The sequence below is a fragment of the Lygodium microphyllum genome, chromosome 19, assembly GCF_053477565.2.
Source record: "Lygodium microphyllum isolate KBCC chromosome 19, Lygodium_microphyllum_v1.1.10, whole genome shotgun sequence".
In the NCBI taxonomy this organism is placed as follows: domain Eukaryota; kingdom Viridiplantae; phylum Streptophyta; class Polypodiopsida; order Schizaeales; family Lygodiaceae; genus Lygodium; species Lygodium microphyllum.
The window spans coordinates 68,555,706-68,577,400 of record NC_141153.1 but is presented as its reverse complement, the minus strand read 5'-3'; the positions used below and the strand labels follow the sequence as shown (position 1 = coordinate 68,577,400).

Below are 21,695 nucleotides of genomic sequence, written 5' to 3'. Positions count from 1 at the left end.
TTTAATCTGAGGGAAGAGTCGGTAAGACAGGCACCTTCCGATCCATGATCGTCTGGAACTCCAAGTCAATCTCTGTAGACATCTTCACTTGTAATGCCTGCAAAAACGCAAAAGCAGCCCCCTCTGACTGTGAAAACGCAGCCTGCTAGGGCTCTTTCTTCCGCATCCCAAACCTTCTTCACCCGCCGAAAGCGAAAAAAGTAAAACCTACACTTTAAAGCTGAAAACACAGCATTCCTCCTCTTCAAACAGCAGTAAACAGCAGCAAATCCACCAACTGGACTCCTTTCCCGCGCGCCCACGCTTCAGCCTTGTTCCAATGCGCAGCCCTTCCGGTCGCCCTCGAACGCTGGAAACGCAGCCTTGTGTCGCGATGGAATCTCCTCTTCATGCAGGTTCTTCACTCAGTCAACCCTTCTTCACTGCTCTGAAACCATGTCAGAGTGCAGCGATGCGGAAGCGTGGGACCAAGACTGAGAGAGAGTGAACATAGAGAGAAGAGAGAGAGAGAAAGAGACAATGGAAGATGAAGATCTGTTGTATAAAGTGTGCTGTATACAAAGATATGCAGATATGTACACGGGCGCAGTGCGCGGGACTGCGTGTCTCCACCTCGACGATGCAACCTACTGTTCACCTCGAAGTACGCTGCAGTCTGCACAAATCTCCAGCCTGAAATCTGCAAAACAGAACTGTGGAAGAATGTGCAGAATGTCGGCTATAAATAGCCGAAAATAATGTGATCAGAAATGACAGGTCGGCTGCATTAAATGCAGCCAACTGGTACAGTCCGACCGGACTGCCACGTGGCTGGCCGACTGGTACAGTCCGACCGGACTGCCACGTGGCTGCCTGCTCGGCCAGGGACTGATCGCTAACAGGGGGATGGGAAGGAACCTATAGAAAAGAGGGTGCACAAGCGGGAACAGGTGTAGCAATAGACAACTGCCTCAAAGGACCCTGCATAAGAGAAGGGGAATGGAGCTTGTAAAGCCCGCTCTCCTACCAACCTGTAGTGATAACAGCCCCTGTAGAAGAATCCTCAAGACAAACGGCCTGCGTGGTAAAGACAACCTAGGTACCAAGCCTAGTAAGGCCATAAACTAAGAGGAGTGGAAAGTCCAAGTCTAGAACATAAAGAGCATGTGAAAGGGAGCTTGACACGCAGTCGAAAAATAAAGGCAAAGTGCCAATACCACAACTAGGCACCGAAACAATGTCACCAACAATGACTAAACCCTCAAAAGGGCATAGATCCTACAACAAATCACCTCGGGAAGTCAAATGACTAGAAACTCCACTATCAACCAGCCAAGGCCTCTCAAAAGATGAGGCAACCACTGAAGAAGGCTCCTCCAAGTCAACAATATTAAGGAACACTAACTCATGGGTAGCCGCCAGAGTAGAGGTAGAAGACTCGGATGTTTGAGCTCCATAATCCACTCCCACACGAAGGTGAGGGTACTTCTTCAAACATTTCTCCTCTGGATGTGTCCCCTTCCCACAATATGGGAATTTAGGCTTCTTCAAGTAGGAGTCACAACCTCAAGAACTCTCCTGTCTTTTAGCCTGTGACTTCCCTTTCTTCTGCGTCCCCTGTCCCGAACTTGCAACAAAAGCTTTGGTGGAGGTGGATCCACTAGCTACCTCTTTGGCACGCTCATCATGCTTCAAAACAAGCAGGGCAAGCTACTCCCATAGAAGCTTCTCACAGGTCCTCAATGTAAGAAGGCTGGTGTAGAAGACATCAAACCGAGTAGATGGCAGCTGAGTCAAAAGAATCATGGCCATATCCTCTGAAGAGATCAGCCTGCCAAGGGATGCAAGCTCATCCCTCATGTCCTCCAACCTGTTGATACGATCCTTCATGGAAAAAGAATCATCGACAATGAGCATCCATAATTTCTCCTCGAGAGTAATCCAATGGGCAAATGTCTTCTGATGGTACAAAGAAGCAAGCTTTGTCCACACTTCCGCTGCTTTCCGCAACCTACACACATGCGCTAGGACAGAATCCTGTAAGCTCATAAAGAGGAAAGATCGAGCTCTTGAGTTGAGCCTATCCCATAAGGCCGCATGATCCATCGATGATCCAACTGTGGGATCCTCCACTGGACGGGGAATAGGGTGGGTAACAAACTCCCAAAGATCGAAGGTATCAAGGATACACTCCACCTTACATGACCAAAGCGAGTAGTTGGAACCATCAAGCCGGTCTTCTTAGGGCAAAGAAGGGAGTAGGAACACCTGTATAGAGGGTGCCATGAAAGGCATATGAAGGCCAGCAAAACGAGCCTTGTGTGAAACATGGGGAGAACGGGGAGGAGAGGAATCTCGTACAAACGGGCTATGTGACCTCCGGTTGTCACGTGAACTAGCATCTCTCTGTCTTTCAGAGGAAGGAATAGAGACATCCTCTGAGTCAGCAAAGAACAAGTGATAAGACATCTTCATATATATTTGCAAAACACCCACAAAAAGTTGTGTTTGGCTCTGGACAGCCCCAAGGAAGGAGGAATCTGCTACAGGATATAGAGAGCTCCATGTAGAAGGTCCGCCTGAGGGAGAAAATATTGTTGAATGCTCACGAAGGATGCAGAAGCACCAAAACGCTGATGTGAATGATGTCACTTGCTCCTAAAAGGTTACGTTTGACTGCAGAAGGTAGTTGCCTACTACTAGGAGCTTGTGTTTTCAGCAAACGCAAATGTGGATGGCCTCACGAACTTTGTGTCACTCTCAGATACCATGCTCTGATACCATGTGAGTGTGCAACAGAAGAAGGAACTAACACAAAGGAAGAGAGAGAATATGCAAGAGAAGAAGAAAAGAAACCACTAAACAAGGAACAAATGTTGAATACAAAAGGACTAATCAGTCCCTGCATGCAGCCCACAGCATCAGTGAGGGCACTAGATCAGGCTGATAATGATGGCAGCACCGAAGACGAAGGAAGATGACACAGTCAGAGTGTGCACCTGCCAAGGAAGGAGGGAAGATGTTAATCTAACCGACTGCCAAGTGGGAAATGGCTATAAATAGCCAAAAATCCCAAAAACTAGCGGACTTGAAATTTGGGGCCAAAACTATGTCCAACCAGCATTTAATGCTAGTAAAAATGCCAAAAGGGTGGACAATCTCTGGCAGGTAAGGCAAGCTGAAGAATGCAACAATTGCCCTAGGAAATGCATATAAAATCCTGACTTGAGGAGAAAATGCACTGAAATGCAATAAACTGAGTGATCTAGAATGAGCTACCTCCTCCGTCAAAACAAGTGATACACAAGAAGAGCTCCTGAAGTGCTCGTCTGACTCAGACTGAGGCTCACACGCAGGAGAAGACAAGGCATGACAAACATGACTGCTAACTGATCTGTCATATCAAATGTTTGCTGTAAATCAGTCTTAAATGCTACAATTTAACTAGCATTGGTCCCAATTACAAGCATGTCATCAAGACAAAGCGCAAGAATAATAAAATTAGATACCTCATGTCAAATATAAAGAGTAGCCTCAGTAGGGCTATTCTAAAACCCAAGATGTAATAGATGAGAATGTATACAAGCATACCAAGCCCGTGGAGCTTGCTTTAAACCATACAAAGCCTTCTTCAGACAACAGACTTTGTGCTCAAAGCCTTTAACTGCAAATCCTAGAGGCTAAGAAACATATACCTCTTCAATGAGATATCCATGGAGAAATGCCATCTTGATGTCTAGATGATATACCTCCCAATGAAAGTGGGCAGCAAGGGCAATAATACTCTTGATGGTAGTAATGTGAGAGGCACGGACAAAAGTCTCCTTAAAGTCGATTCTTTGTTGTTGGGCATAGCCGTTGGCAACAAGGTGGACTTTGTACCTATCAATAGAACCATTTGACTTTCTTTCAATTTTATAAAACCATTTGGCACCTATTGCATGCTTGCCATGAGGCAAGTCATATAGCTCCCAAGTGTCATTCTGATGGATGGAATCAATCTTTGCCTTCATTGCTTCCGTCCAACGATCATCTAAAAAAGCATCTTTATAACATAAGCAGCCAAACGAAGAGGTTGCTTGCTATCCCAAAGAGTGTCTAGCAACCAACGAGGGACTCTTTTAGCTGTTGAATTACCAAGTAAACAACCTTCACGAATGTGATTTGATGGTAAGTGAATTTTTGGAAGATCTTTGCCCATATCCTCTAATTGGAGCTTCATCAATGCTTGATAGTTAATGTGACCAAGCCTTTGATGCCATAAATGTGTATCATGAAAAATATTCCTTTGTTAATAACGCACTATCAAAAGAGGATTTTCAGTAATTTGTTAATCATTAGTATCAAGACGATAGAGACCTTTAGTGAGGGTGGCTGTCAAGACAATGAAAAATAAACTTGATAACTATATATTGCACATCGGAGGCCATCAAAAATGACACAAAACCCTAAAGTCGCAATGGCGGAAATGGATATAAGATTCTTCTTGATACCACGCACATAGAGAACATTGTGTAATGCAAAAGGAGTGCCCAAGACAGAGACAACCTATGCTCAATGCCATTAATTGCAGAAGAGACATTGTTATAACACATAACTGGATCCCCCTTAGATACATTAGAGAGAGATGAAAATAATGAGTAGAAGCCGCATCAATAATAGAAAAACAAGCATCGTGAATAGAAGGATTATACTAACACTGAATGAAAAAAGTACAATCCTTAAACTAAGAACGGTTCACAGTCTCATGTTTAAGAGCAAGATCAGATTCCTTTTTCTTCTTCTCCAATGCGATGTACTTACAACATGCAGTGTTTTCCTGCCCTATCTTTCGGCAATAATTACACCTCTTAGGTTTGTTGATTGTACCCTTGGAAGGATTGGAAGAGGATGGACCAACATGGAAGGCTGTCTTTGACGGAAAAGGGGTGGACGTAAAAGGATGACCAACATGAAAGTTTGTTGATTTTTTACCACTAACCTTGTTTTCTACCTTCAGTTTTGATTATCCACAATGATGGGTGGAAAAGGCTTGTTCAATTGCCATAGTAGCATTGCGATTGAGCCAACTTTGTTCTTCCTGTAACAAAAGAGACACGAGTTGGTCAAAACTATAGGTAACTTGGTTACCCATAGTTATCGATCGCAAGGTGGTAGTAAAACCTTGATACAACTCCAATGGACCATTAAGAGTGATGAAAACAAGCTGATTATCAAAAACTTCTTCATCAATATTTAATAATTGCTCAATAAGATCTTTGATGCTGGTGAGATAGGCATCCATGTTACCTCCTTTCATGCAAACATCTTCGAGTTGCTTACATAGCTAAGTAACACGCGCTTCATTGTGCACTTGATATAAAGATGCAAGCTTATCCCATGCTTCATTGGATGTCTTGCATGATTGGATGTGTGGAATGATGGCTTTCTTCGCAAATAAAGCAATTAGGGTATCCGCTTCGACATCAAGGTTATCCCATCGAATCTAATCTGGACTGGGAGGCGTTGTGGAAGAGGAAAATGATTCAGCATCACAAGAGCCACCTCGCAATGTGGAGGCAGGAGGTGGTGCCGATGTTGGAGAAACCGGCCTTTGCTCGGTGTTGTTCACAATATGCCATACATTCTTTGCAACACGAACATGTCACTGTTTCTGAAAATAATTATTTTTTGCATAATTTTCTCACTCAGCAGCAGGAAAACGGCAATAAAAAAATTATTATCTTCATTTTATTTGACTTCATTGAGGCGGACAGCATCTCTTCTATTAGTGATTTGTTATTATTCAGGCATTATTTTCTCTCTTCACTTGGAAATTATTATTTTATTGCTGATCATCACTCATGGCTGGCAATAATAATGATTTATTGGGCATGCTTAGTGCCGACGACAAGCTATTATCCAATCGAGGTGGCAATCAGCAATATGCTGAAATTAGAGATAAGTGGCTGAAAGTGCTCCAATAATGCGAACAGCAGCAGAATATAATGAAAATTCGCCCAATAGTGAACTGAAATAATAAAATTTGCCCTCAATGTCGAGAAAAAACAGGGGCAGCAGCCAAATAATATGATTTTGGAGCACATCAAGTGCTAAGAAAATGATTTGAGGCAAAAGCTCTAAATTTTGGGTGCCTCGGTGGTGGAATTGGACAAATGCCCAAATTTGACCCGAAAAATGAAGAGAAATTGAAGAAATTGGACAAAATTTTTACCCGATTAATGTCAAATGCCGCACTTCAAGGTGAATTGAGCCTTGATGATGAAATTTTATGAATTAAAGAAAAGCCCCAAATTTTCCAAAGAAATTGGGGTGAAAGTGAGCACAAATGTCAAAAAGCCCCTAATTTTATCAAGCAATTGAAGAGAATTTCAACAATTTTTATGAAATCTTTATCCGAAAGATGCTGAATGTCAAGCCCGTTGATGAATTGGACCTCGATATCAATGAAGAATGCCAAATTCTCGATAAGCTCCACATTTGGTGGGCAGCCAAACTGGAATGAAACTTGGGCAATTTGGTGAAATGGCCCAAGTTTGATGAAGACTGACGACAAATTTCTTCAATCCAATGTTCAATTCAAGGAAATTGATGGCAAATCTCAAAGTTTCAAAATGGATTGGGGGAGAATTGAGAGAATTTTAAAGAAGCCCAAATCTAGGCAAGTGGCAGGATGCCGCATTGATGTGGCAACCTATCAATGACGTAGAGAGAGAGCAAAAGGCATGTGTCTGTCAAGCAATCTTGATGGCAACCAAGGAATGATGCGTGACAAGCAACAAACAAGGGCATGAAGACGGTGATCACACAACAAGGTCATGTTGGAAAAAGCAGCACCAGGTCACATCAGCAAGTCAGTGATGATAGGTGGCATGTGGGTTAGCAGACAAGCATGGCGATCAAGCAAGTGGTTGCTGAAGATTGTGATTATGATAAGACAACTACTGCAAATGCTGAGAGCAAAGATGCTTGGGCTGTTACTGATCAGGCAGCAATAATAGTGGCTACAGACTTGAAAAACAGTCGATAAAGTACTCTGACTGAGCAGCAGCAACTACTGTAGATGATGAAGGTACACAAACGACAGGCGGGTGCGGGCTGTCGAATCCCAATGCTGATTGTTGAAGAGCTTGATTGGAGGCAATAGTGGCAACACGGTGACGTGCAACCGTCAGGACCACTAGTTGGGGCAATGAAAACCAATGCGACAAAAGCTAGCGCGATAGCAATGGCTTCAAACAACAGTCGGCCAAGGTGTGGCACTCAATGGCAATGGCTACGAGAAAATGATCACAAGCGATGGTGAGGACAATGAAGGAAAGTGGCTTTGATACCACTGTTGGCCTAGGCGTAAAGTAATTGCACGATTAATTGGTAGAGAATGAATTAATTGATACAAATAACTCAAATCACGATAAGAGAGACCATGAATTAATGGGTAAGAGAGAATACAACGCCAAAGGCGATCACAATGAATAATGCCACACTTATGTGCTAATGAGGCACAAAGTGTCTATTTATAGCAAAATGAAACCCTGATGGCTTGCCGCTTAACCGTCATAGAAAACCCTAAAATAAACCCTAACTTAGTGTCACTTAGTACCAAACACTAGGGGCAACAACTGCATTTAATGACAGTTTAAATGCCTAGGGAGCCCAAATCATGGATCAAAGGGCATCAATGTGTAGCCCACAAGATAGCCTACAATCCTGTGTTTTCTTTGTGCAAACCCTAGCATATTTTCACAAGGCTACTATCTTGTAACATCTCCCTCACACAAGCAACATTTAGTTATCGTTCTCTAGGGCAATAAGTATTTATTGCACTAAATAATGTTCATTGTTAATAATTCTTCAGGTGAGTGTTCATGGAGCAACTTTGAAGAGGGACTACATTATTAATCTCGGATTTTGAGCTCTCACATATGGCTTGGTAGATATTCTTCTTTCTGCATTCAAGCTGACTATTATCCTTCAAAAGCTTGGAAAAGTACCTTGTCCAAGCCTACATCAACATGGAGGTTTTGCAACAAAACCCACATGTCACTTTTTCCCATAGGTAAAGGTAATTTCCTTTCCTTGCATTATTCACCCACCTTGTCTAGAACAAGATGGTGTGTATTCTCATAAGCTTTCCTCTCGTTTAAACTCAACCCCTTCCATTGTATATTTTGCATCTGGAGTTGCAATCCTTCAATGCAGCATGAGTATAGGGTTAATGAGGATAAGGCTAGACCTGCTACCTCTCTTCACCTGTTCAAATAGTAGGATCAACTCTAGCATGTATGGATGAATTTTCAGAAAGGTCCAAAAGCTTTCCTTAAAGAATTTTCTCTATTTCTTCATCCTCTCTTCGTCAAGATTTTGGATTCTCAATCAAACATTTTTGCTTTGCTCTACATCCCCAAGACCTACACATCAAGCCACATGTTGCTCTCATGCACCCTATTGTGCTTATGCAAAGGTAAATCAGGCTGAAAGCAGATAAGTATGCTTTTTAGTGAATGCGCTACTAGACAGCAAAAGCATGTCAAATCATAAGAGATGTTGCCAACTTGCCATGTGAGAATGAGAGAGAAAGGAAGATCTCGAGGGGTACAGTGTGAAAGAGGAGATAGAATGAGAGAGAATAAGATAAATAATTTTTATTAAAAACTACAGTATAATAGCACAATTGCAAGTGCAGAATTGATTGAAATTTGATGTGTGCCCTAAACTTGATGTGATTTATACCCCTTCAAATAGTTTTGAGGGTACCACAGAATTCCTCCAGATTCTTCTACAACTTCCTAGAGAATCTGGAAGGTTCTACATGTTAGAGGTTTGGTCACCTTCAAGATGGGCACAGGCATGTACAGGCATATTAGGGCAGTTTATGCAGCCGTACCATGTATAGGAGCAGGTCGGGCAGCATTTGTGCACTTTCCAGCAGTCTGGGCATTTTTCAAGCAGGCAGGACAGGTCAGACAGGCAGGCACCACGTGTCAGCCTGCGCAGGCATATCAGCAGTAGGCTCATTATTTTCTTTCTTTTAAATGCAATCAGCCACTTTATGCAATAGTCGGCCTGTTTTGAATGGCCAACATGATCACATTATTTTATTATTTTCTGCCTATTTATGGCAGGCGTGATTTTAGTCTTCTGCAGCTGGAAACTCCACGAACCGAACATCACGACTCATGTATACCTCCCGTGAAATGGGATCATAAAGCCTGTATCCCTAGGACTCTGAGCTATAACCCACAAATACCTATATTTTGGAAGCAAGCTCAAACTTTTCCCTCTTTTTCTTCGTTATGTGAACATAAGCATCGCACCCGAACTCGAAAACTCGAAAAGAGTCCTTAACAAAGAGAACAAATCTTGCTCACTAATTAGAAGATGATACCATAAACCTGACACATAGAGAACTTCTAGTGTGTGGGTACCACCTTGTGTTGAGCTAAAGCATGCTTTACAGTTGATTAGGATTTTTTTAACAGCCCCAAAACATGCTTAATTAATGAAAAATGCAAATTTGGTAAGCAGTTCAAGAGAGTTTTAGTGGTCCCCCAAAACCCTAATTTTTAGGGGCACCCTTCGACATCTATAAATAGACAGGCTGTCCACCATTCAGCCTCATCCTTTTGTGTAGATTTCTCACCATGCAAATTTCAGCCATCAGCCACCTACCATTTGTTGTCCAACCATCAGCGACTACAGCCCATCACTATCCAGCCCTAGGCAGCTTGTTTTCAACCATCCTCTTGCTGTTTGGAGGTCTCCATCTGCTGCATCATGATAGCATCTGATTAGCTTGTGTTTTCAACATCTCGTGCCAAGGGACAAGCTGCTACCATCTCTCCCACTAGGCAACTGGTGCAGTGTTGAGAAACCCTTCACCCACAGTTTGCGTTTTTTGCGTTTTGCGTTTAGGGTTTGCAGCCCCAAAAAGGGGCGCCATCCTAGACTAACTATGCCTATTTATACGCCACTCTCTCTTTCATTCCTCACGGCTGATTCATTCAGTCCGTCACCTCTTCTCTCCAGCCTCTCCACTACCCTCATACCCCTTCATGAGGACATTGTGGTTTATGGTTCGTGGTTGTCTTCATCATCTTCCTTGTGCTACAGCACCCTTGTTCCCTTGTATCACATTCACTCCATGATTTAGATCTTCATCATTCCATTCATCACAGTTTCTTCTCTTTTCTCTTCTCTTCTCCATGTTTGCCGAGTTCACTCCATGTTCCTCCCCGCAAACCCTATTGTCTTGCTGGTATGTCATCTTTTGACATGGTATCAGAGCTGGATCTACTCACCTAGCAGCAAAGATCCTCCACTCCAATGAAGTCAAAGACTGGTGGTGGGTTCAGTATCCACTTCTCTTCTTCTGCCGCTGCATCAACACTTTTTTGGCGGCTGTTCTAAACTGTGTTTGCAGCCTACAGCTCAGCCAAACCAGCCCAAGGCTCAGCCCAGCTTGCGTTTGCAGCTGGCTGACCTCCGCCTTCTCTGCCCAACTCCTGGCGGCTGTTTTTCTGCCGTTCGCCAGCACCGCCCAGCTCTTGGCGGCTGTCTTCTACCGCTGGCCTACTCCGCCCTGCATCCTGGCAGCTGTTTCCTGTCTGCCCCAGCGGCTCAACTCCTGCTGTCGGCGGCTACACCCAATCTACCTACGTTTTTCAAGCGGCTGCTACTGGCGGCGCTGGCTGCAAACTGGCGGTTCTGCCCAGCCAGCTAGTGGTTCTTCCTTCTGCTGATCTGTGTTTACAGCAGGCGGTTCCTTCCTATCTCCTTGAGTTCACACAGGCTGTTGTTGGTGGCTCAGCTAGTCAGCTGGCGGCACAACCAGCACTATTGTTTCTCAGCTGGCGGTTTTTTCCCACAACCGTCGACTACACCTTAACTGCTGGTGGTTCTTCTTGACCACTAGTGGTTCAGCCCATTTCCAGCCCTTCCCCTGCTCTCCCACTGTGGCTTGCGGTTTGTGGCTGACCCCTCCCTTCTCCAGTTTGCCACACCAGTACCATGGCATCTCCCCTGACAGACTGCCCTTCTACTGGGGGTTCCTACTGCGGCACGAACAGTCATCCCACTGAAGATTGCCGACTTCAACCTTTGCTCCCCACCCCTCCGGAGAACATGCGTCTTCCACCAGGCACTCCTTGTGCCACCTCTCCTTTCTGGGCCACAGAGATCGTTCTACATTGGCTATCAGAGTACTATGCTCAAGGCAATAAGACGCATCCAATGCGCACTAAGTCCTTTCGAGCACATGGAGGATCGATTGGCGCTACGACCTCCTGGCGATCGTCACGATGCCAGTGGCAGTCTTCTCCCACTTATTTTCAGATACAGTGGCTTCCACGACCTACAGATCTACAGTCTGCTCCATCGAGAGACAATGATTGTTTGATACCATCTCCTCGTCAGTCCACTCCTTCGAGAAACAATGGCTGCTCGACTGCTTCCTCTTCTTCGGCTACCCAGTCCGCTCCACTGAGAGACAGCGACTGTTGCCCACCTCTTGCTCATTCTGAGCCCCACCCTTTCCCATCCTCACCTACTCAAATTCAAGAGGCTACCTCTGGGAGCTCTTCGGCACCGCAGATACCTTCTTCAACACGACCAGCGGTACTTCCTTCGTCATCAGACATTTCGGAGTCCGTGATCCATGAGTTTTTGAATTCCCTATCTACTTCAGAGGGGGATTCAGAGGGGGATGTTATTTCTTTGCCCTCAGAGGGGGCATCTACTTCTTCGACTTCAGCGGGGGCCCCTACACCTCCCACCTCAGAGGGGGAACCTACTCCACATGAAGTTCTTCACCCATCCTCTACTTTCTTGGGGTGGTTGTCTTCGACTAGTCATCTCGTCTATTGATACCAAGGATCTTCAGGTACCACCTAGATCGGGACCTCGAAGGTTCAGCCGCGACTTGGTGCCAAGGCCTTTGTATTCTTTCTAGCATGGATGCACAGAGCTAGTGGCTTCTCTCCAGAGGTTGTGTTTCGGGTTCTCTAGTTCACTCTGTCTACTGGTCTTTACTGCAAGTTCCCTTTCCAGTGGCAATCTTGGATCTTAGGGATCCTCTACATCTTCTTCCTCCTCTTCTCTTCTTGCCTTGGTCACTTGGTTAGCATGGAGCCACCTCCCGAGATTGAGTACGGGCATATCCTTATGGTTCTCGGCACCACACAAAGTCCGACATTCCTCCTATGCATTGCATGTTTTCATCATCTTTGTACTAGGGCACTTAGGCAAGTGAACAATTTCCCCACGAGGGACACTATCCAAGTGACACCTGCTGCATGAGCATTCTTCAGCATGTAGCATTGCATCTCCGCCTCACTCTTCTCTTGTTCCCCTTTTTGGGCCTAAGAGGGGGTGTTGAGAAACCCTTCACCCGCAGTTTGCGTTTTTGCGTTTCTTCGTTTTGTGTTTAGGGTTTGCAGCCTCAAAAAGAGGCGTCATCCTAGACTGACTATGCCTACTTATAGGCCACTCTCTCATTCATTCCTCACGGCTGATTCATTCAGTCCGTCACCTCTTCTCTCCAGCCTCTCCACTACCCTCACACCCCTTCAGGAGGACATTGCAGTTCGTGGTTCATGCCTGTCTTCATCATCTTCCTTGTGCTATGGCACCCTTGTTCCCTTGTATCACATTTACTCCATGATTCAAATCTTCATCATTCCATTCATCAGAGTTTCTTCTCTCTTCTCTTCTCTTCTCCATGTTTGCCGAGTTTACTCCGTGTTCCTCCTCGCAAATCCTACTATCTCGGTAGTACGTCATCTTTTGACATGCAATACCTGTGAAACCAGCCTTCCTTCTTGCAAAGGGTGGTAATTCCTTGATTAAGCACTTGACTACAACAATCAACAAATGAATATAGCTTGAAATGCACAAATTACCTTAGTAATCTCGGACATGGAACACCCTATTGGCCCCAAAACCGGCGCCCCTTTCAGTATTTCTTTAACTTGATTGCTAATGGAATGAGTACAAGCAAAGATTCACAATCTCCTTTACTGTTTCAAAAAGCCTCTTTATTGTAGCAACAATCAGCAATTAATTCAAGTCAATTGCCCCTTGATTTTTCACCTAGGACTTGCGTGTCAGGTGCTGAATTCAATGTGCAATGCCTTCACCAATTGGCACAAGTCCCGAGGTGGCTATCAAACCCCAAATTCTGCAAAAATCTAGGATTTACAGCAGAGATCTCTCTATTGTCCACCAAATTTGGCTGAGATTTGCTCAAAATGGCTGAGAAATGTTGAGATCTATTCAGAATGGGTTGGAGAAGGTGAGAAAAAGCCAAGACAAGAGAGAAATCTGATTTTCGTCGCAAGAAAACCCTAAATTCTGCTTGATGCCTGCTCCAAACTGCATTTAATGCAATCATCTATTGCCAAGTATTTCCAAAATGCTATCACCTAACCAGCAATGTTGTTGCCAACCCCTGCTTGTTGAGGCCCCCAAATGACTATCTTCTACAGCAAATTGCTGTTCTCTAATCAGATAATGGACCAGCAACTCTCTCTCTCCCTCTCCTAAACTGTAAACTAACTGAATGGCTAACATCCATGCCCCAAAAACGTTTTCTCAGTTTGCATGAGCATTTTTGCCAAAGTGGCGGCCTTCTAAACCCAATTTTCAACATTATCCAGGCATTTAATTAATTTTTAAAATGAAATGATCTTGAAAATTAATTTCACTCCTTCTAACTTGCCCAAAATTAAATGTGCACATCCATAATTAAATTGGCTAGACCATTTGCAACCGGGAGTGGTCCCCAACCTTTGTTGACCCTGAGACTTGCATTAATTAATTAATTAATGCTAGTCCCAAGTGTCACCACCGACACTTATTGGCTAAACCACTGTCCCTAGGGTCCAATCTAATACCAACTGGCCAACAGAACCCAGACGGCATAACTTATCACAACTTTTGTCTTTGACACCCGCTGCATCCTTAGGTCCTTGGCTTGTTACTATGGAATAGCTGCCATGTGCATCACATGTGCTTAAACAACCTTGCACATTTAATTAATAACTTAATCAAATGTTATTAGCAAGATTAAAGAATCTCAAAATTTCACGTCCTCGTGACGCTATCTCAGGTGATCAGTTTTCAGCCTTCGCTGGTGGTACACTACTGCGTTTACCAGATTTCAACCTCCAACTACTTTGTTTTGGTGACTAGCCTACTGCCCTTCCTTATTCAATACTCTCCCATCTCCAATTGGTGGTTACAACACTTGGGATCCATCTCCAATGAACGTCGCTCTCCAACACTCCATTGCTCTATCCTTGGATATTCTGTACACTCTTACATTCATTTATAGCATTCATTCACTTCAAAGTTTCTTCTCTCTATGTTTGTCTCAGTGTTTTAGTTTTGAGTTTTTGCGTTTTGCGTTTTGTGTTTTGCATTTAGGGTTTGAGTTTTGCTTGTCTCTGTCTAAGTCTTTGTGTTTCAGTCTTGGTCATACATGCTATGCTTCCTCAATGCAAACCCTAGCATATCTTCACATGGTATCAAAGCCGGTGCTCTTCTAAAAAGTATCCTACAGTGACTGTGGAGACTAGTCTTTGTGCGAGACTCATACGCCACTTGCATCTAACTCATAATGTCTAAAGCAACTTCTTCTTCAAATCCTATGATGCCCTATCAAGCTTCTCCATCATTCGAGGCTCTGAGAAGATATTATGGTCTCAATGAGGAGGTAGACACACCTTTACCTTTACCATCTTCTTTTTCTCATTTTGGTGATCTTACAAATGAAGAGTTTGAGGAGTACTTGTACATCACGCATAGTTCAGTTTACACTCCTCTAACGAGTGCTACTATTCCATTTGAACCAGCTGGTGAGACTGGCCATCTCCTTGATCTTGGAGGAAACACGACATTCAACGCATCTAGTAATCCATCTCCTTCATCACAGCCAAGCCTTGTGTTAGTTCATATAACCCTTTTGAGTCATATCAGCCAAAACCCTCTTTTGTTTCTCCTTTTGGTGTGCAGAATCCAGATGGTTTCCACTGTGTTAACTTTAATACAGGAGACTCTTGCAGCAAACACCCTTCATCAGACATATCTCTACCATTTGTTTCATTTGAGCACGTAAACCACACTTCTCAACTCCCTCCCATCCCACCACTATCTTCTCCAAATTCTAATCTAATCACATCCTCATTCCAAAATCTTAGATTACATTCCACTTCTACTCAAAGTACACTAGGGGTTGGATCTTTCATCTCTGCTCCTTACACTTTCTCTTTCTCCATTCCACCATCTACCTATCCTCCATTCCCTCCACCTCTTGGTGCATCATTAGGGGAAATGCCACCCTTTAACACTGTACCTTCCAAATACCCCCACTTTACCACATCCTTCCAATCTAGAACAGTTGTGATGGGGAACCCCCCCCCCCCACTATCCTCGAACACTCACAAACCCCCTACCCTACCTTTCAGACGCAGGGATATCCATCCTCTACTTATGGACTATTGTTCCACATCCCTTGGGTCACTCATATGCAAGGATTTCCATCCTCTGCTCATTGTGTCCCTATCCCTCCACCGTGGGCTCCTCAAGTGGTTACCGTGCCCCTCCCCAATTCACCCATCCCACATTTGGATCCACTGTGCACACTTCTCGCATGCATGGTGGCTCTGGGATCACTTCCCAAGTGTACAATCCATCTCCTTATCCACCCTACCTCCATTACACACCTCCATCTCCTAGCACTACCACTCCTGTGTTGCAACTGCCAAGAATGCCTTTACGGATAAGACTTGTTTTAACAGGTCAAATTTCACCACTTGGTCGAACTTCATGCAACAAATGCTTAAATCTCTGGGACTTTGAGACCTCATCATTGGTATCGAGCCTATGCTAGACCCTCGATTAGCTCACCCTGATCACAACCATCAATGGAGAGCCCACAATGCCACAGCCAATATTGAGTTAATACAAGGGTTGCTTCCTAGATTCCACCCTCAATTACAACATTTTCCCTTATATCTAAGCATTGGAGTTATCTCATCGACCACTATGCAGCTCCAGATCGTACTTGACGTATCAATCTTGATTTTGAGCTTCAAGAGTCTTCCATTAAGAAAGGGGATGATTTGAAAGCCAAGTTGGCTGAGTATTGGCACTTACTAGGTGAGTCTGCCACTATTGGATCCCCGAAGTCAATTGGCTATTTATTTTTATGGGCACTAGATTAATTATAAAATTAATTTTCAGAATTAATATTCTGAAAATTAATTCAATAACCTGAATAATGCTAGAAAATGGGATTAGAAGGTTGCCACTTGGCAAAACTTGACCATGCAAGTGGGAAAGACGTTTTTGAGAATGGGGGAGAGAGAGAGAGAGTCATTCCAACCTTGTGCAAGCTGAGAGAGACAAAGAGAAGGCTGCAATAGCTGCCACAACAGCGGACATGCCATTTCCAGCCAACAAGAGACCCTCCAACAGCGAGTGACAAGCCCTAAAGAGACTACAACACCAGATGACAGCAGTTTGAGGGTTGTTTTAGCCAAACAAGATCATATTCGGTATATTCCATCAATGAAGACAGTTTTCATGGTTGTCTAGACAGGGCAGCAACTGATTTTTTCCATTTTTTTGCAATGGAAGTCTGAAATTTCTCTCTCTTTGACATTCTCTCTCATCCTACAGCCATTTCTCAACTCCCCTCAGTATTTTCCAGCAGTTTGAATCATCAAATGCTGGAGATATTAGAAAAGTTCTGCTGTAGACATTTACAGCAGAAATTAGGGTTTGACAATCACCTCGGGATGTGTGCTCAAAATTTAGGGCCTAGGACTTGAATTCGAGCAGCTGAAATTAAAGAATTTCAAGGAGATTCAAAAGGCCAGTCAACCCATATTAATTTTTTGACAGCAAGACCAACTTGGATCAATGAAGGAGATCAGAGAATCTCCGTTGTGCTCCATTCATTTGCAATAAAAGCTAAAGAAATACCGCAAGGGGTGCCAATTTTGGAGCCAACATGCTATCCATTGTCCAAGATTAAAGTGGCAAAGTGTACATTTCAACTTATGTGAATTAATTACTTGTTGTAATTGTTGATTAATCAAGTCATTATCACCCTCTCCAAGGAGAAGGCTTGTTCCACCCTTAGATGGACGAATATCCTATACCAAATCTCCTCCTCGAGTCATATGACTCAAAGTACCACTGTTAATGAGCCAAGGCCTCTCTAAAGCCAATGAAAAAGGTTCCTCCATCTCATAGATGTGAAGGAACACAAACTCGTGTATCACAATTGGTGTAGAAGTAAAGGAGGGCCCCGAAATGCGCAATAAAAGCTTTAGAAAGACTTGAGTCATTGTCACCAATCTCTTTGAGTCACTCTTCGTGCTCCAAAACAAACAAATCTAGCTCTTCCCATAGAAGAGTCTCCTGAACCCTCCAGATAAGCGAGTTAGTATAGGAGACATCATACTTGGGAGATGGCAACTGAGGAATGAGAATCATCACCATATTTTCTAATGAAATCGGATGCAAGCTTGTCCCACACGTCCTCCATCTTGTTGATGTGATCCTACATAGAAAGAGAATCATCGACAAAAGCATCCACAGTTTCTTCTCTATGGTGATACGATGGACAAAGGTCTTTTGATGGTAGAGAGAAGAGAGCTTCGTCCACACCTCCGTTGTAGTCCAAAGTATGCATACATACACAAGGATAGAATCCTATAGACTCATAAAGAGAAAAGATCGTGCTCTAGAATTGAGCCAATTCCAAAGGGTTGCTTGGTCTATTGTAGAAACAATGCCAAGATCCTCCACTGGACAAGGGACAGGGGAAGGTGTGGAGGATACACTCCACTTTGCAAGACCAAAGGGAATAGTTTTCAGCTACACCCTACAAAGAGAAGTTGCAAAGGCCCTACACACTTCGTAGAAGGCCAAAACAAGATAGAAATTTGTGTTCTTCGCCATATCAAGCATAAGAATCCTTGGGCTTCCATCAATGCCCGCCATATCTATGTGTTTGCAACATTAAAATCGATACCACATGAACCACAAATTCTCCTCCCAAAGCATTTCTTTATCAAGACATCTTCCCTTAACTGTAGGTTCACGACCAGATTCAATCCTATGATTTGATCAAGTATTTCTTACATACATCGTTCATAAATCTTGAAACATCACATACTCCTAAAGTAGCATGAGAAACCCATAGCACGTATGGATGCTCTTACTGCTTGGCTCTATGTCTAAGGAAAACCATCTAAGATGAAGCCTTTCTCAACAGATTCTATCACTTGGTATAACTGTTTTGTTAAGAGGTCTAACATGATGGATACCACTTGGCCATGGTTCAATAGATTCTTCAGCTGAGTTCAAAATCAGGAGACCATGATAAGGTCTCAAGGAATAAATTATAATACAATGAGCTTGTATTATTTCCAACTGATTGAGCAATCCTTGCACGCAGCCCAATGCATCAATAGAGGCACCGGGTCAAGCTGATGACAAAACATAACACCGGAATATGGAGAAGAGTACATAAATGCTGGTGTGTGCTGAAATCTGCAGACGATGAACCTGTGAATGACCAGTCAAGTGTGGAGGACAGTTATAAATGGCCATATCAGCCAAATCTGGCCCATTTGCTCCAATAGGCCGAAAATATGTTGGCCAACTAATTGCCATGAATCAAATTTTAAATAATCAAGACAATATAGATCACCATCATAAATGCCAGTCTCCCCATCTTGGCTAGTGTGAAGGCAATCCAAACCTGCTGAAAAGAAATGCACTGAGCTGGAAAAATAACCAGCTAATGTGAAAACTCCTAAATCTAACTGAAAAAGAAATGCATGCTCTAGAAATAGTTGCCTCCTCCATCAAAGCACATGACAAACTGATGGGCATAGCTGCTAGCATGATCCACTAATGAACACATCACATTCACCAATCAGATTCATGATAACCATCAAGTAGCCTTGCCTTTAATAGGTGCATGCCTCGCAACATCCAACCAGTTGGTCAGATTGAGTTGCCATATTAGCAAATCACCAACCTGTTGTCTGACTACCCTTCCAGTCATCTGGCCCCCCCGACCTACCACATCATCAAGTGCACTACACTGAAGGAACCATGTGCAGAACAAACTACAGAAGAACCTTGAGGAGTTGGACTCAACCCAACAAAACGTCCTCTAACATTGTCTCTCAAGAATGTAGCGTTAATTGGAACACTCACATGCACGAAACTGTCTACCACTTCATAAACAAATTTGGCCAGTTTGACCCATTGATTGACAAATTATCTATATTCCAGCATTAAATAATTGATTAGACTTGCAAAAAATTTCCAGCAACAGTTTTTTAGAATTAACCCGGAACTTGGAAACGTTTAAGTCCTGTGCTAAATAGATCTCGGCTGGCCCTGAGTTCACCATTGTACATCCACACAGATCGTATCTGTGCCAGTCATTTTAACTTCCAGCTAACCAGTTTAAATGTGCATGTAAAATGGGGCATAAGAAAAACTTGGTGCAATGGTGGTCAACACTTTCTTGCCTACACATTGTACCAAAGCTACATCGTAAGCAGAAGCATGAAATACAGCTCATGTATTCTCTTAATTGACTACTTTGCATGACTATGGTTAACAATGTGTATGAGATGCACCTACAAGACCAACACCGTATCCATTGCAAAACTGTCATTCTTTGCTCCTCACAAGACTATGATAGTTAAAAGGATTATGACAATAAACTATTTTGCAGTTAATCAATGCGAAAAGTAGATGCGAATGAAGATAAACCAGGTGTCCTATGCCCTCAGCAAGATATATATCTAATTTTTTTAAAATAGTCTAACCAATAATTTTACAAAGAAATATTCAAACATGGCCACAGCTCATGAATGAGACTGCCAAATGTATCACACGGGACCAGCACAAATTTAGTGGTGATCAAGTGAGTTGAATTGTGACATGCGCTAAAAATGTTTGGCAGGTCCAAGAAGGTGTAGCAGGGCATACCGAGGATTGTCAATATCGACTGTGCTGACAACGTTGTATCCAGCCTTCTGATTTAAGAAGGGTGCTGTCGCCAATTCAATAACGGGTCCTGACGATGACGCCATCGATGTTGACGAGGAAGAAACTCGGACTTGCCGGAGAGCATCCCTGTATTTGCGAAACAGCGCAGTGCGGTTCCGCATCGCCATGGCAGGCAACAACAAGAAGAAGCACTACAGGCAAGACGCAAAGAGATCGATATCTGAGAGATACAATGTGTCACGCTGACCGATCTGCAGAGTTCCCTGCGTCGAGGCCAGCTGTGGGGGAGATCTGTATTCTGCAGGATGGCTAATGCTTGGATTGCGGGGCAATCTTGGGAATGGAGATCTGCAGGATCACAGGGAAGGGCATGCTCCGAGGGAGGTATCTGGAATTGATCACGACGCAGCTATGGCGCGGATGAATTCTGCACCTGCCTTGGGGAAGAAGCGATGGATCAATCGTTGGCGACGATGACGGTGCTGATGATGGTTTGTGCGATAATCTTCTTCTTCTGCTTCGCCTTCGTCTACTCCTGCATCAATTTTATTTGTTCGTGCATTTGGTCTGCACCTTCGTGGCAGTTAAGACAGATTTCCACCTCTCAGCCTCTCAAAGGTCCTTTTTACACCTCACCATACCCTGACCGGGTGGAGCATCCTTTCTTCCCAAGGAGGCCCATGCAAAGGCGCCCAATCATATGATAGGCTGCTCAGAGGGGCTTTGCATAGGCTACAGTTAATCAATTCGGCGAGATTTCAGAAATTGTATACGGATACGCTAACTACACCCAAAAGAGGAGTAGTTAGAGAAACAAGGCATAGTTTAGAGTGCGAAGATTCAAAATGAAAGGCATTAAATGCACATAGTACATGTCAAAGTTTATGTGCAAAAGCCTTGTCAATGCTGAAGGAAAACCTTTGTTTTTTTGCCAATTTTATAGTTAAGAATATGAAAAATTATATTGTTTTCTGTCAATACAGTTTCAATTAGGATTTTGGAATTCTAGCCATGATAAAGACTAAGGATAGTTTCCTGTAATAACCACTAAGCATGTGCATTGATATCTATTTGGGCAATGCAAGAGACACATCACCTTAGGATTCATTTGCCCCTATCTCTTTTTTTCCCTCAAGATAAGGCGCACACACATGAACACCCACGACAAGGAGCTTGAAAGCAAAATGACTCCTCCTTGCCCCTATGGTAACACTCCTCCTTGGTAACCCTACCTAGGAGGAGGACCAACCAAGCATTTGAGTGGACAAGAGCCTAGAATTATACAAACAAACCATGTGAGAGAGGTGTCAAGCCAAGTGATGCACCAAGCAAGGGCTTGAACCCACAACCTTCCAATTGTGAGCCCAAGTGCTCACCACTAGGCCATTACTTTTGGGACAATTCATCCCTATCTTTATTTTCACATCCATCGATAAAGGGAGTCTCACCACACACACCAACATATAAGAATGCACCTTAGCACCAACCTCAATCAGTACATGTTTAGGAGATTGACCTACTTACAACTTAGGTTGAATCCACTCCCCAAAACCAACAGGCAAAAATGACTATGTAATTTGCCTTTATAAAGACACTCTCATTTTGAATAAATAACATGATGTGTTCTCTCTTTCTCATTTCTACTATGCACGTCTCACTCTTAAATGGCA

The 21,695-nt window shown here is 43.5% G+C and overlaps 1 protein-coding gene across 2 annotated transcripts in view; it reads right to left on the bottom strand.

Annotated features, from left to right (window-relative positions):
- LOC148019988 (syntaxin-43-like) overlaps window positions 1-20,617 on the bottom strand; it is a 44,487-nt gene extending 23,870 nt beyond the window's left edge. The window contains exon 1 of one of the 2 annotated variants that reach the window (XM_087700232.1): window positions 20,005-20,617. In XM_087700232.1, coding sequence (XP_087556358.1) covers window positions 20,005-20,192 — 188 coding nt within the window. In that variant the 5' untranslated portion in view covers window positions 20,193-20,617. The remainder of the gene's footprint in view (window positions 1-20,004) is intronic. The other variant, XM_087700234.1, reaches the window with a different exon arrangement.
- Between the last annotated feature and the right edge of the window lie 1,078 nt (window positions 20,618-21,695).